The following is a 16,630-nucleotide window of genomic DNA, read 5'->3' on the forward strand; positions in this document are numbered from 1 at the left end:
TTTAGCCAACTCCAACTAGTTTGGGACAAATGCTTTGTTGAGTTGAATTGAGTTGAGTTGTTTTGTACTATAAGAATGGATTGTGAGTCCAAAACTGATTTTGTACTCAAAATTAACGCCCGGTTCATTTAAGATTATGACAAGCGATTGTGAGTCCCAAAACCAATCATAAGACTAAAAATTACATTTAAATTTGAGTTCACTAATTGGTTTTGGACTCTCAATCAGTTGACGAACAGGTCCTAAATGCAAATTGGAGTCCAATAATCACTTTTGGACTCACAATCGGTTCTCAAAATCCAAAATACAAAGGGGGTTACCCATAAAAGATAATTAAAAGCTATGGAGAAATTTACATGTATAAGATATTTTATAATTATAAGGGAATTTACAGTATGAGGTATTGCTTTATATTTATAAAGTTGTAAATAGCTTGGGGCCCACCTAACTGTATACCTTGGTCGCCAAGAATTGAATGAATAGAGATTGGATGATATGTTTTTAGAAAGCATAAGGATGAGAAGGTGTGACATGCACTCCCACTAAAATACAGTAGGTCCCACCTTGAATGATCTGAACCTTCCATTTGATAGGTCTGGCTTTGGATCATCTCTGATTACAAGAGAAACAGGCCAAATTTATATGCTACAATACACAAATTTCACACTGAAATGGACTATCAAAATCTATGCCCAGGCAACGGTTCAGATTCATTGATAAATATACTCGTTATTGGAAATTATGATTGTTTGATTAGCAGGATTTTTAGGCAGCAATAGATCCAAAGTAAGGCTTATAAAATGGACGATTCAGATCATTCAAATGTGGGACCTACTGTACTGTAGTGGGAGAAGCTTGGTCGCCAAGCACTGGGAATGGTACGTAAGAAAATATACGGACGAGACACAAAAGCAAATGCTATGATGTTAACATGTTACTTCTGAGAATGGGCTTGGCTACGCTTTTATTTATCTACGCACCCCTTTTTGGATAGATGCACCCTTTCCTCTTTGGATTTTTCAAGTAGGGCCAAAGGCTGAGAGGATTGGAGTTAGTAATACCGTACGAAGAAACAGAACAAACAATCAATCATGCCCGACGCGGGCCCCATCCTTTGTAGTTTGGTCGCTACGAAACGAAACGAGATTGGAGATGCTTTTAGAAACCGTTCTCAAAACTAACTCATTCTCTTTAGACTCTGGCCCATTGGTCACCTCTTGCTTTTAGAAACCCACTCAGAACAGAAAGCATACAACACTGACGTATTAACGTTCTCTTGTTTTGGTAGATACACACTTTCCTCTTTTAAATTTGGGAAAATGACCAAATAGAAGGGGTTTCTACTGACTATGACATTTCAAGAGGGGTGTTTTCTAAATCACCAATCAAGAGTGCATATGACTAGAATGCCCTTGACTCTCTCTCTCCCCCTATCAAATCACCTTTTTGAAATGATTACATTTAGAGAAAAACAAATCCCAAAATCCACCTTTTTCCCTCTTCTTCTTCTTCCTCCCACCTACCAAAAAAACGTAAGTATGAAAACCCAAAAACCTCCATTTTTGAAACCCAAAAACCTCCATTGTTAGATGCCAAAGCTCCATTCTATTGCTGAAAACCTCATTTTTAGATGTGAAAGCCTTCCTAACAGTTCATTGCATTGCACAACGCCTCCATTTTCAACAAATATTGGAAAAAAACGTTATTAGATTTGGAAATCTTAAAAATCTTCACTAGAAACCACCATTCCATTGCAGAAAGCTTCCATTTAATGGAAAGGTGTGTATTTTTACCCCTCTCCCCTCTCTTTCCATTATAAGGCATGTTTATAAACTTGAATGAAAGTTTTCCATGTTAAACTACTGTCTTCCATTGCAGAAAGCCTTCAATCACTATTTAATCTTATTTAAATTACTTTAAACACTTTATAATCATTGTTATTTTTCTGTAAACCACTAATTTCTTAAGTTTAACCAGTATTTCACTACCATAAACCGGTACTGAAGTGGGTGTTTATAAGTGGTTTATATAGCTTCTTTGGTTAAGAATCCTCCGTAGTGGTTTATAATCGTAATTAGTAGTTTATTAAGGCTTACCAGTGGTTTAGAGTGTTTATAATTGGTTTATAAGGATTTATAAATGATTTATACAGGGTGAGCAGTAGTTTATAGTGTTTATAAGTGGTTTATATAGGCTTATAAGTGGTTTAGAGTGTTTACAACTGATTTATATAGGGTAAACAGTGGTTTATATAAGCCTATCAGTGATTTAGAGTGTTTATAAGTGGTTTATGTAGGCTAATTAGTGGTTTAGAGTGTTTATCATTGGTTTATACAGGGTAAGAAGTAGTTATAGTGTTTATAAGTGGTTTATATAAGCTTATCAGTGGTTTAGAGTGTTTACAACTGATTTATATAGGGTAAACAGTGGCTTATATAAGCCTATAAGTGGTTTAGACTGTTTATAAGTGGTTTATGTAGGCTTATCAGTGGTTTAAAGTGTTTATACATGGTTTATACAGGGTAAGAAGTAGTTGATAGTGTTTGTAAGTGGTTTATATAGGTTTATCAGTGGTTTAGAGTTTTTACAACTGGTTTATATAGGGTAAACAGTGGTTTATATAAGCCTGTCAGTGGTTTAGACTGTTTATAAGTGGTTTATGTAGGCTTATCAGTGGTTTATAGTGTTTATACATGGTTTATACAGGGTAAGAAGTGGTTTATATAGACTTACCAGTGGTTTTAGAGTGGCTTATCAGTGGTTTATAGTGTTTATAAGTGGTTTATATAACCCTATCAGTGGTTTAGAGTGTTTATAAGTGGTTTATATAGACTTACCAGTGGTTTTAGAGTATTAATAAGTTGTTTATTTAGGATTACCAATGGTTTAGAGTGTTTATAAGTGGTTTATATTGGCTTAACAGTGGCTTATAGAATTTATAAGTGGTTTATATAGGGTAAGCAGTGGTTCATATTTCCTTGTCATGACTTAGTAGTGGTCTAGAGTGTTTAAAAGTGGCCCGAATTGTCTTAGTAGTGGTTTATGTTGTTTTATGGAGATTTAGTAGTGGTTGAAGTTGTGCATAATTCTAAAATGGCTGCTTTACTTGTTAATTGGAATGATTTTTTTTCAATTGGTTATTTTGACAATGGTTTAATTTTGTGTAAACAGAAGAACAGTAGAACGAAGAGCTTCTTTTATCTTAGACGTCGACGGCTTTGTAAAGGATGCGGTATCATTTGAATACATTGGCGGGAAGAAGTTGCCCGTAATTGTGGGTCGAAAAAAAATTGTGAAAAAATTGGAAGCAATTAGGGGTTTAAACCAAACTTTAGGGCTCTAAACCATACAATTCTAAGAAATTAGGGGTTCAAACAAAACTTTACGACTTAACCATATATTTCTAAAAAACATAACCAAACTTTAGGGCTTTAAACCATAGATTTCTAAAAAAAAATTAGGGTTTTAGTTGCTGATTTTCCAAACTGAAAGAGAGAGAGTACCAACCCTAACTTATTGGTTTGAGTCTAAACTGATTTGGGAAAATTATAGAGTTTTCTAAACTGATTTTCCAAAATATACTGTTTTCTCAACTAATTTGGGAAAATATAGGGTTTTCTAAACTAAAATTCTAAACCAAACTTGGAGGTTTAAACCAATAATCTGTGAAAATTTTGGGGAAAATTAGGGGTTTAAACCAAACTTTAAGGCTTTAAACCATAGATTTCTAAAAAAATTAAGGGTTTAAACAACTGAAAGGGAGAGACTACCAACCTGTGAGAGGAGGTTCACTCAGAATAAGAGGATACCGGAGAGAGGTGCACGAACCTAAGGGGCACTGTGACCCTCTAATGGACAGTTGGGATCATCCCATGAGAGAAAGAGGGCATTGTGGCCCTCTAATGGACGGTTGGGATCATCCCATGAGAGAGAGAGAGAGAGGGGCATTGTGACTCTCTAATAGACGGTTGGGATCATCCCATGAGAGAGAGGGGCATTGTGGCCCTTTAATGGACGGTTGGGATCATCCCATGAGAGAGAGAGGGGGGCATTGGGGCCCTCTAATGGACGGTTGGGATCATCCCACGAGAGAGAGAGAGAGGGGGGGCATTGTGGCCCTCTAATGGACTGTTGGGATCATCCCATGAGAGAGAAAGAGAGAGGAATTGTGGCCCTCTAATAGACGGTTGGGATCATCACATGAGAGAGAGGGGGGCATTGTGGCCCTTTAATGGACGGTTGGGATCGTCCCATGAGAGAGAGGGGGGCATTGGGGCCCTCTAATGGACGGTTGGGATCATCCCACGAGAGAGAGAGAGAGAGAGAGAGAGAGAGAGAGAGAGAGAGAGAGAGAGAGCCCTCTAATGGACTGTTGGGATCATCCCATGAGAGAGAAAGAGAGAGGAATTGTGACCCTCTAATTGATGGTTGGGATCATCCCATGAGAGAGAGAGAGAGAGAGAGAGAGAGAGAGAGAGAGAGAGAGGTGACGGTATTTTAAAAATGAGGGTATTTTTGTCCTAAACCCTTGCAAACCAGTCACCATCACTATAGATTGGTTATTTCCAAGTCTCCCCTCTTCATATGTCATAGTCAGTAGAAAGTCCTTTCATTTGGTCATTTTCCCTTTAAATTTTCTAACCAATAGTGAAGGGATTTGCTAGGGACCATTGCAGCAGAACTCAAGACTTGAGAGAGATGGATATCAAAATACTAAAAACATATGGCTTATTTTTACTAAAATACCCTTAAAATATTACTTTAAAGTATAATAAATTGGAGGGTATTTCAATAAGCTAACCCCAACTAGTTTGGGACAAAGGCTTAGTTGAGTTGAGGATATTTTCATAAAATTGTATAATAAAATCGGATTTAGGACTGTCCCCGATTTAAGATTTTTGATCGGGTAAAATAACCCCAAAAGGAATTGGTAACGACATATACACTCAGGTCCCTGCACCATGTCAATTTAAGCAACATAATATCTGCACTCTCTTGTTCTGAAGTAACAACCAATCAGAAAAATGTAAAATAAAGAGGTGTGCTAATATCAAAATGTGGGAGTGTGGATATCCCTCCCATAATTCAATTGCTGCAACATTTCTACGCACCAGTAACACATCACATAGATTTTTACAATTATCCTAAAATGTTTCGAGTTAAAATACCATTGAAATGTTGAATTTCAACTTCTACTTGAGAAATATGTGAGGGTATGTTCTTTTGATGGTAAATATAAGGGTAACCCATTTAGAGATTAATCATTTCGAGAAAAAATCTACTTTCCCTGCATTGATTTACCCTATCCTTGCCATTCTGAAGACGGGAATAAAAATATGCACACAAAATTTTACTTCTTATTAACTTCCAAACAGTGTTCATCCGGTTACACTTCAACCCAATCTCAACATCTAGAAACAAAACAGCTACTGAAATAAAATACAAAAGTTAAGTTTATCTAATGAAGTAAAGCTATTGAACATAAACTCACATAGCCAATATAAAACTTACATAGCCAATATACTTATCTATGTCATACATATCCAGATAAACTACCATCTATATCCAGGCACTGAGAACAAAAAGGTTTCTCAACCCCTCCTCAGTTCCTCACTTAAATTGCGCTGCCAAGCTTACTCCACGGCTGCCTTTCTCAGGGTGCCCTTCTTCTGCTTGATGTGAATCAGCATTTCAGCGATGCACCACGGAAAGCTAATAAAATGGTCCCTATCCATACCCTCATTGTCGCGTCCCCAGTAGTCGGGATGATAAGTTACATGATACCATGCCGACGCCTTTGCATAGACATCACCATTTACATCCGGCTCGGACTCGCTACACTTCTCAGTGAACCATGCCCTTACTTCCTTCTTTAAAGATCTCATTGCTAATCCAATCACCTCATTATTATCTTTACGTTTCCAAAACAAATTTGACACTTTCATTATACTTCCACCGAAGACCTCTGCTTCGGTTTCTATCCCATAATGTTCCATTAGTCTACCCAACTTGAAATCATACTGGTATTTGTAACTATATGCGTCACCAAGGTATTTCTTAAAACCATCGACTTCCATGTCGCTGTCATATGATTGCATAGCCACCTCCCGAGTGAATGATTTTATATGGCTGGTATGTGGTGCAATATCTTTGACTGCCCTGAAGAGTCTTCCAATCACTCGTTTCGATTCGTATGTGGGTTTGTGCAACTTCTCCATGAAGTCCGGATAGTTCTTCACATGCAGATCAGGGGGAATTTCAGCATGAACGCCAGTTTTGGGGGAGTCAACAGCAATAGCGAATAGCTTTGCAAGTTCAATACAGGCATTACTCTCAGCCTTCAATGGCAACTTATCAGCAAAGACAGTGTGGGCATCTGAAATGATTCCTACGTTGTCGTTTACCATATAATTTACAAAGTACTCCTCCACTTCCTGCATCATGAGGACAAACGTGATGTCTATGGAAACACTCGCAAAGAAAATTCAGGCTACCCATTTCTATCCGTAGAAAAAAAGAGAGACTATTTGTTGGTTTTTGATAGGAAATAGTTCATATGTAGGTGCAAAGTCATGGAAAGATCTCAAGCCTTACAGAACATTTTCATGGGAGAGAAGATGTAATCTAAATGCATTAATGGAATATACGATGTTCTACAAGTGTTTACCCACCCAGATTACAATACCCACCCGAATTACATCAATACAAACTGAAATTCTACAAGTGTTTATATATTATGAGTCACATATTGATATTGAAATCCTAGGCATTTGTAAGTGTGTTTATTATGGCTGTGCATGTGCAATGGCATGGGATGGCATCATGTAACACATGCTGACATATTTTATGCGTAGAAAGGTTCTCTTTTACCATTTTCACTTAAATGTAAATTATGCAAGTCTAGGGTCAAGCTTGAACTAAACCAATATCTCAAAGAGAAAACAAAAAATGAATAAGAGAAAATGCCTTAAACTAGCTGAAATAAGTCTCCAAACTAATGAACCCGCAATAGAATAAGAGAAAAAACATGCAATAATCTTTTGTATTTTATGTTATCTGTAGCACTGATACGTTGTGAAGGGAACAGAATTTTGTGGAAACCCATGACAATCATTGTACAATATTCTAATACGTCAACAAATAAGATAGATTTCTGACAAATAATATTAGTATCTGCTTTAGGGTTTATCCATTATTATACATCAGCGTTACAAGAAAAGCATTAGGTGAACATGGTCGAAAATGCTTGATCTGAAACTAAGAAGTATATGAAAAAATGAGAAGAAGAAGAATCCAACAAAAACAAATGAAATTCATTTTTTTTCAGGAATGGTCAAAATGGATAAGACCAATACCTTGATTGAAACATCATGATCTAATTGCTCAGTTGGTGCGGCAGCATATTCCATAGGTGGGATTTGACGGTGTGGAATAAGTTTAGGGTCCCAGGTCACAAAGTATATATCTCCATCCAAGTCGCTTCCCGAGCACTCATTTGGATGGGGTCTGGAAACACAATTAAGTCAACACTTTAAAAGCATTTTAGATGAAGAAATAGTAAAGAATGTGTTTGTGTATGGCCATGCCGGTATGAGAACCAAACAATATGAAGTTAAAAGCAATAGATGTTGAATAGAACCGCCTAAAACTTTAATAATGAAACTGCATAGCATTGAAACATCTTGAAGAAATTGATTAAAAGCACCCCAAACTCTACATTTTTTTGTAATCAAGTCTATCGTACTAAAAAATTATTTCTTTAGTTCAATTGTGCCAATAAAAAGAAGTTCATGGGTATGCCTCTGCAGTTTATCAGAGATAGCGCGCATAAGTGTTAAAAAAAATTTCTTTAAAATTGACACTAATATTTATAAATAATACTAATAATTACATGAGAAAGAAAGTCCCCCATGATTACAAGCATGATAACATCAGAACACATTCCAATGTCCAGAAAAGAAAACCTTAAGCAATGTCAAAAGATGCTATCTGTCCAAGTTCCTGGTCATTCTTTAACAAAGCCAACATATAAATCCTTTGCGATCTCCAGTTGGGATCTTGAATACCTCTCCATGCTAGAACCAACCCAAACAATCCACTCTACCCCATGAATCCCAAACTCCATCAACTTCTTCCAATTAGGTGATACAAAGCATACAAAGGGCTCCCTTCAGTAGTGGCAAGTTACTAAGAGACTCGACAATAGTCGGGCAACTGCATCGTTTCATACACACATCTTGCTCATCTATTAACTCAGAACATGGAAGAATAACATCCCAAGCAGTGAAAAACAACGTTCCTCAAGCCCACTTTGATGTTCCTTTAACATCTTCCATTTAGCACTACTGTTCAAGAAAAACTGCCAAGGCCCTGCTCTTAACACTTTCTAGTAATCAAATGCCAGGGAAAACTTATCGATAACATCAACCTTCCAAGAGGAGACTACCTCCAGCCCCGATAGAACTACAAGAGTCCTCAAAGTGAAATATCAATTCTCACTTTTTTATAGAGAAACTCCTCCAACACAGAAAACTTTTAACCAGAGACTTCAACTCCCAAAAAAATCTCGACACTCTTCATACTCCATCATGAACTTTTCGCTAAAAGACTAATAGAACCATAACAAAGAAAGATAAGAGGACACAAAAGTCCAACCCAAAAAGATATTTACAACAGCAAGAGGATGGAAAACTTTCTAGTTATTAGGGTCATAAGACCCATCCTTTTTCTGGTCCTGACCCTTGCTTTCCTCCTTTCCCTCCCCTTTATCCTCTGATGAAAGGTCACCCATCCCTAACCCGAAGACATCCCCTATCGCCAGGAAACCAGCCACCTCATCACCTCATCACCACACTAGCATCCTCCTCTATCCGACAGGTCACCGATTCCTCCGAAAGAACTACTTTTACCTTTTCTTTCGCTCTTTGCTCAGAATCCCACTTCTGCCTCCTTTCCTCTCTTTCTTCTTCTAAGGCCTTTTGAAAGAACGGGAGCTTGTATTTTGGAACACATGTTTTTTAAAAATCTCTCGATCCCGTTAAGCTGAAAAATTCCTCTATATTTTTTCTAGCATCTGCCTTGAACTGCTTCTAATCCTTCTTAAGAATCTCCATTTCTAACTCCTTTGGTGTTGGAGGCCCTTCATTAGGCCTTTTCTCCTTGACTTTCCGAGGTTTTTTGCTCTCAACAGATGGATCCTCCCATTCAACCTTCCTTTTTCATTTTCTATCTTCCCCATCACCTTTTCATGAAGAATTGAGGTTTTCCATTAGGCCTTGAATAGATGAATGTAATTTTTTCTTTTTCTTCTTCCCTGGGATTAGACAACCCTGGAGCTTCCTTTTAAATAGAGATAGACCGTCTTTCATGGCCCGAAGCGTCAATAGCTTGTGGTAATGATTATTGTTCTTGGGCTTAATGCCTTTTTTCTCAAGAAAATGCCTTCTCTTTTACGGCAACTCATCGAATTCTGTACCATAGGGACACGTTTTCTCCGTAAGTGACGCCTGCTCTTCTTGGCCCAATTGAATTTGCCCATTAACTTATCAGGGCTCTCATTAGATTTCCCAGAGCCCTTCAAAATTCCTGTAAATATATCCTTTCCTTTCCATGAAGCGTGTCTAAGAGCCTTCAATTGCGAGCCATTTATACTGTCCATTATTGGACTCCGAAAATCCTTTAGGTTGGAATTTCCTTCTTTTCCTAGTTTTCTTTTTTTATTTGACATACGCAACCCTGATTCTTATAGTACGATTCGAGACCTCCAGCTTGGTTCTAATTCAAAAAAATTGGATAACGGCTCTTTTTTCTCCCTTGTTCCTTTCCTTGGAAAAACTTTATCTTTGCTTACGCAGATTGGGCTTCTCTTAGGCTATGACATGCTATTGTGCTTATCTTTCGCCTCTTGGAGAGCACTAGGAGATCCTTCTTTGTTGGCTGGGCATAGAATTTCACTAGTTATCGTCCCTTCTTCTACCTCCTCAGTGTGTATCAAGAAGCTACTCGAACCTACTTTGAGGCGAATAAAAAGAATCTGGTATTTCCATTCCGTGGATAAAACTTTGGCAGAGGCATAATTCATGCAATGATCATGGTTTACCCGTCAACTAGACTTCAATTACTTGCCCAAAGTGTCTCCCTAAAGCCTCGATTGTTGATGAGGTCCATGCATGAAGGGGGACACCAAAGAATCTGATCCATCTAGCTTTCACAGAAGAGGTTATCATTGGATTCCAGGGTTTCAATGAAGAGAGGAAATCACCAAAGGCACCGATTTCTTGGTGAATTTTGTACCACTAAATACCACTGAATGGAGCATGTAGAATCAGAAGAATCAGGAAAAAAAAACTCTTTACTAGTGTGCTAATCAAGAGCTTAAAAATTTAAAGGAGAACAAATATTCTCATGGTTAGATATTAGGCGTTATAATCTCCCCAAAATTATCACTGCTTCATCATCATTATAGAAAGTATAAAATGTCTAAATCCACATGAAAAGTGTCTCTTTTGCTCAAGATGCAGAATGCATATCTTTCTCGTGATGTTGTTTGATTCCGTGCCTACCAATCCATTTTAATTACATTATATGGTAGAATAGGCCCTTAAGCTTCCTTTTATTTTTCCCTTAACAAGTAATCTAGCAAGGCAACTAGTCATCTATTCACATTAAAAATAGAATCCAACTTATCAAGACATATGGTTTCTCTCACCAAAAGTACATGATGTGCAATACATTACTTTAGTGCAGATCACATACAATCCAGCATAAACATATGATACACGGGTATATAGTTCAACTAGAGCACGATATAGACTGAATGATGTACAGATTAGAAATGTTAATTTGAAAGGCACAGTAAACCAGAGCATGATAATAGACTGAATGATGTACTGATGAGAAATGTCACAGAATTATTTGAAGTTTCAAACATTAAACCATGAATACAAGTGATAAAAATGTCTGACCTTTTTCCTTGCTGTGGAAAGACTACGCAGTCAACCATATGGTGCAAAGCAGGGACGTTGACAGCCACCAAGATCCGGACATCACCAGGGTGGAGACACGGGTTTTTTGCAACAACTACTTTCCCCTCTACCACAAAAAGACCCTTATCTGATTCCTTTCCACCAACACAAGAAACATTCACAAATACCTGCCCATATTCCAGAGTTCTAGTTTCATCTAGGCATCCCATTAATGCTCTCCCACCTGGAACAAATATCCGTGCTTTAGTCCTCAGATCTAACAGCTTTGATGCTCGAAATGTTTGCAGCATCATCGAAAGAAACGGTTCGGCATCAGGCTTATAGCCACATCTTAGCATCTCTTTTAGAATCTTAGTGTTTTCTCCAGGAGACATGATCTCGAGCGCCTCCCGAGCCTTTAGTTGATCTGTTAAAATCATGTCCATTTGCTCTACTAGTTCTTTTTGCTTCATCTCAAAAATTTGATCTTTGATTCCAAGCGTAGACAGAAGAGTAATCAACTGACGGTTAAGGAAACAGGGCTGATATTTGCTCCATCCCAAAACATCCAGTTTTGTGTTCTCTGATTTATACTTACACATACTTTTTCTTAAGGATAACTTAAATGTAGACTGTGGATCCACAGCCACGACACCTTTGTAGCCACCATACCTAATTTGGAAAGCTGATGGTGTCGAATTTTTAAAGTCACACTCTATTGCTATTCTTCGTGCAAAGTCAGCAGAAATTTTTCCAATTCCATCTGAGAAAACATAGTTATTCCCATTCACATTAATCTCAACATCAGGAATAGTTTCCATCTCATTCCTATGAACATTCAAAGTTTCTTTGGATGAGCCAAATGATTGACCCAGTCTGGCTGCATATTTCCCAACGTTTCTTATCTCGCTAAAATCACCCATCCACTTTCTAATATCAGCAGCAGTGATTCCATCCCTTGGAGCAAACATCCATGCAGAATTTTCCCGTAATTGACTTGACGAAAAGGCAAGAAAATCAAACTTCCTGTCACCAATAACTATGCCATTTCTCAGAGTAGAAATTATCCTCTTGTAAATATCTGTATGCTCTTCACCATCTTGAGAAATTTTACGCCGTGACAAATTCGTTGATTGCATTTTACCCCACTCCTCATCAACAAAAGTAACACGAAGAAAATTGTCAATGAATTCAGAATAATTGCGTAAGACACGATTGGAAATGTTAACCTCAGGCCCGCTAAAGTATACTTTAGAAGGGGTTACTTGAACCCTGTGAACATAAACAAGGCCAGTTTCCAATGAAATTGCAGTGGATTTAGTAAGGCGCTTTGATGTTTGGTATTCACTGTACTTCTCACTAAGCCATTTTGCAGGCTCAAAGCAGGAATACTTTAAATTGGAAAGAGCCTCCAATCCATGTTCTATGAAAGGAATGGATGCTGAACGAGGATCAACCAATCTAAAAAATTCTTCATCAAGTGTTGGACCGATAAGGACCCCATGCTGAACTAAACTGTTTATCTTAAACAGAATTTTATATGGCAATTGGATTTTCACCCTAGGCTCAACAATGGGGACTAGATCAAAACTTCGAGAATAAGAATAACCTCTTTCCAAGAAGAATTGGCCTTCATTTTCTTTGTAATAAAAGAAGTATTCATGGATATCTGGAAGGTCGTACATGTGTGGAAGCTCCAAACACAATGCAAAAGATTGGCCTATAGAGCAAGATGGAGTGAAATCTGTTGCTCTGACCCACTGATCATATGGGCTATCCCTAAAGTAGCTCAAATTAGCATCTTCATACAATTGCCCCAAACTATTGCTTTGAGGTTTCTTATAAATCCGAGGAGCACCTTGCACCTAGAAATTAAGAAATCATATCAACCATAATCAGTAACATTTCTAAAACAGGAAAGAACAGAGACCTGAGGGAGAATGCCATTCTTTGAATACATAAAATGCTTTAAAATGGTAACCGCAAGCACAGCTTTCAGCGCTATGATTTCAAAGCAACAAAGTAATATTTCTACATAAAAAGCAAGTGGTTTCTCATGATATCATCTCTCATTTCAGTTCCTGTTTTCCATCTCATTCATCACTAAACATTTCATTCATATATGTCACAATGGCAACACTGTTGAAAACATTTGATGCTCAACATTTGTAAAAAATAAGCTAGAAAACAGAAAAACAGCTCCTAAAAAAAGCAGAATAATGGAACCTTCAGAAAGTAAAAGGAGGGGGAGTCTTTTCATATTTCTACAAGGTACCAGTCTGCAAAAGAGGGCAAGAAAAAAATTCAAAGAAAACATTTTTACAAACTAAATGTAATTCAGATGCTGCCAATCCTAGATAATGAAACTGATTGTTTGAGACAGAATGGAAGAATAGAATGGCTAAGAGAAAAGGTTTAAATGGTAGGAGAATGAGAGTTAAAATAAATAAAAAGTCAAGTATAGTAAATAAGAAGAATAAAGGTGATACGTGATGTCTTTTTAATAAAATAAAATAAAGATGGAGAAGGGATTGGGTAGAACTACAACCAATAAAAAACTAAAATAACTCAGAAAATAACAACTTCAAGGACAAAAATGAGGGATGACTTAATTTGATGTACCACAACCTAATCTGGCTAGAATTAGAACCACTATTACTACTTGAATACAGTGCTGATAGAGACTAGCAGCATCACGACCACTGTCAATCTTCTCCGTGTTGCCAAGTTCTGAAAAACACAATGAGTAGGATAAAAATGTATACTGTAATTCATTTGGGTCAACCCCCAACCCAGTTGAACAAAATTTACTTATAGTCATACATTTTGTTCAAAAAGAGGTTTCTTTAAGGTTTTGTCAAAAGGGAGAAAGGGTCTAGTATCATTAAAGCATCCAAAAATGAAAGTCCTACAACCAAAAAATCAAAGGCGTATTGGTTATTTTTGCTTTCTCAAATCAAGGGGCAGCTCATCTCTTCTTTATCGATAGGAGTTTTTCTTCACTGACAACATACCTTAATTGATATGAACATTTTTTTTCTCTAATTTCTATACTCTTTACTGAATTTCCATGTAAGCACGTGGAGATCCATGAGAACTAAGCATCCAAATCAGATGTTGAGCAGACATGTGATACAGTTGAATAGAAGACTGTTCCGCCTCAAGTCAAAAGCCTCATAACTCTTAAGAGGATGGGGATAAAAATAGAAGAAAACATGTGCATCCCACTATTATATATCTCGGTCCTAGTTAGTTCATCAACTGGCTACTGAACAGATCTACATGGCCATAGACAGGAGATCCTCTCAATGCTGGCTGGTAAGGCTTTTAATGTGCAGCCGCTCTTGGTAGGATTAATATGATGACTAAAAGGGAATCCACCCTCTTGAATGAGAATTATGTGCTCTTTTCTCCTTTCCTAATAAGTATCAAGGAGACATGAAGAACATAGTGAACTAGATCAAAGAAGAATACAGGTTTCCTAGGACCTCCTTTTTGTGTTATTGATGCTTGGGAACCACAATGTGGATTTGGATTAGATAAGGTTAGGATATTGCATACTTTCAAGCACAAATGTATCTAGATCAACACCCTACACTCCAAATGAGAACCCCATGCCACTCAATAGATATAATCCAAGTAAGCACAGGACTAAAATCATGCCAATACTAGATTGAGATCATTCATGTAATTCGTATCAGAGCAGTATCAAGAGTAAACTTATTTGGTATTATAATACAAGATATAATCATTCATGAAACAAACATATGTGCTCTCTCAATCCAGAAAAGAAAAGAAAAGAAATAGGAACAGAATGCTTTCATAAACCTAGTTTGGAGAACCAAACCTGTAACATAAGAAATTTCTTGCTGTGTCCATGTGGGCGGTGTAGCTGGATTTGCGAAATGCTCTCACGGAAAAATTCAAGCTTATAGTCAACGTCACAATAAGACAAGAAAAAGCATAATTTTCGAAGACCAAATTCAAACTTTACTTCAACATCAGAGGCATTCCAGAGAACTGAGAACTTGTCTTCCGAAACCTGACACCCAAAATGCACAATTGCATGTTCCATAGTAAATATTGGGCTTCGTACGATATCACGCTCCATTTTTCGAGCCGTTAGATTAGAAGATTCATAGCGCAGCTTTCGGCTCTTAGCCTTACTGAAAATATTTTCAGCACTCGTACTCGTTGTAAATTGAACAAGTGCATTTGTTCTTGATCCAGGGTCTATACTCTTGGGCGGTCTAACCTTGATCACATAAACAGTTCCCTTCCCTGTATGCACTTCAAGAAAATCCTTAATCCCTTCTGCTGTCACATTAATAGAAGAGAAACCAAACAAATGAATTGTCCTGCTTCCCATATTCTCCAAGTAAATGTAACTGCACAAATATATGATAAGGCATCAGTTTCAACTTTCAATTCTAAGTAGTGGAGAGCAAACAATCCTTATTCGACGAAACAACACAAACTCAATCACGAGCAATACCATAGTTTTTACCTAATGCCCTATTGATTAAGACAATCCTTCAGTTCTACAAAAATTCCAAAACTATAACAAAAGCAATCCCCTAAGACCCTGTTTGGATTGCAAGAAAAAATTTTCCCTTTCCAACGATTTATAGGAAAAAGATATGAATCATATGATTATGGTTAATTCAGAGGGATATTATAATAAATAGAAGGTTCCTCTAAGTAAAAATTGAATATGTTTGGTTCAAGTTATCCTTTTTCATGTGTAAGAGAAGTAGGAAAGTTTAGAAATATTTTTCCTTTCCAAAAAATTTTGAAAAATTCGTGCAATCCAAACTAGGACTAAGAGTTCATATATCGTATTCATATAATCCAAGGCAGAAATGTCAGACCGAGAAAATAACAGAAAGATCAGAACTAAAATTCTGATATTCTTCACTCTTTTCACTAAGTGTAAAAACTCATGATTGATTGTATGGAAAGAATGGATTGGAGTCATTGAAAAGTACAGATTGTTGAGAAGAAAAAACAGTAATTATAAAGTAAACTATTCATAACATCATCTAGAGGAATTAGAAAGTGATAAATTCAAAACATCAGATAGAGAAATTTGAGTTTTGATTCTAGAAACTTCTCCATGACATGCTAATTTAATCTTTTCTTTTACATATATCTTCACAGTAAGATCCAAAACTAGAATACACAAAGAAATAAATGGGGAAAAATATGAATTCTAGAAAGAATACTGACCTCAAACAAGGCAGAATTTTCCAACTCGTTTCTCACAATTGATTTCTGTAAAATGTGAATATCACACTTAAGATTATCGTATCAAGGAGAGATAGACAGAGAAATAGAGAAATTGTGAGGAAAATGAAGATGGAAAATCAGAGCAGCATGGAATGCAACAGCAATCAGACCTCAATATTTGAAGCTTTAAAAGTTGTAATTGATGTAGAAAGAGTTCAGAAAACCAAGAGATTGATAAATTGAGGGCAAAAATCTCACCTGAAAAAACTTGGGAGATCTCTCGCGCTCTAAGCTTTGGTATCTCTGAAAGAATGCCGGAATGAGATATTTATAGGACGAAAAGTGATGCAGAATAACAACACCAAGGAAACCTCTCTCTCTCTCTCTCTCTCTCTCTCTCTCTCTCACTGAGTGAGTGATGAGAAAGAGAGTTTGAA

At 37.0% G+C, this 16,630-nt stretch overlaps 1 protein-coding gene across 1 annotated transcript; it reads right to left on the minus strand.

Moving 5' to 3' along the window:
• Positions 1 to 5,337: 5,337 nt before the first annotated feature.
• LOC143877701 (putative RNA-dependent RNA polymerase 1) lies at positions 5,338 to 16,596 on the minus strand. The gene is made up of 6 exons (XM_077379895.1): positions 16,452 to 16,596; positions 16,194 to 16,238; positions 14,812 to 15,352; positions 10,965 to 12,829; positions 7,356 to 7,506; positions 5,338 to 6,434 (listed from the first exon to the last, which is right to left on the minus strand). Exons 3-6 carry the CDS (start codon positions 15,331 to 15,333, stop codon positions 5,634 to 5,636), a joined length of 3,339 nt encoding a protein of 1,112 aa, XP_077236010.1. The 5' UTR covers positions 15,334 to 15,352; positions 16,194 to 16,238; positions 16,452 to 16,596; the 3' UTR covers positions 5,338 to 5,633.
• Between the last annotated feature and the right edge of the window lie 34 nt (positions 16,597 to 16,630).

Source organism: Tasmannia lanceolata, unplaced genomic scaffold, assembly GCF_043159265.1.
Source record: "Tasmannia lanceolata isolate RefF3 unplaced genomic scaffold, GAP_Taslan_0.1 ptg000005l, whole genome shotgun sequence".
In the NCBI taxonomy this organism is placed as follows: domain Eukaryota; kingdom Viridiplantae; phylum Streptophyta; class Magnoliopsida; order Canellales; family Winteraceae; genus Tasmannia; species Tasmannia lanceolata.

Excerpts from the sequence above, each read along its gene's own strand:
- LOC143877701 (XM_077379895.1), bottom strand. The coding sequence starts at position 15,333 with ATGGGAAGCAGGACAATTCATTTGTTTGGTTTCTCTTCTATTAATGTG. Across the intron at positions 12,830-14,811 it reads AGAAATTTCTTATGTTACAG|GTGCAAGGTGCTCCTCGGAT; the intron begins GTTTGGTTCTCC and ends CTTAATTTCTAG. Across the intron at positions 7,507-10,964 it reads TTTCCACAGCAAGGAAAAAG|ACCCCATCCAAATGAGTGCT; the intron begins GTCAGACATTTT and ends TTGTGTTTCCAG.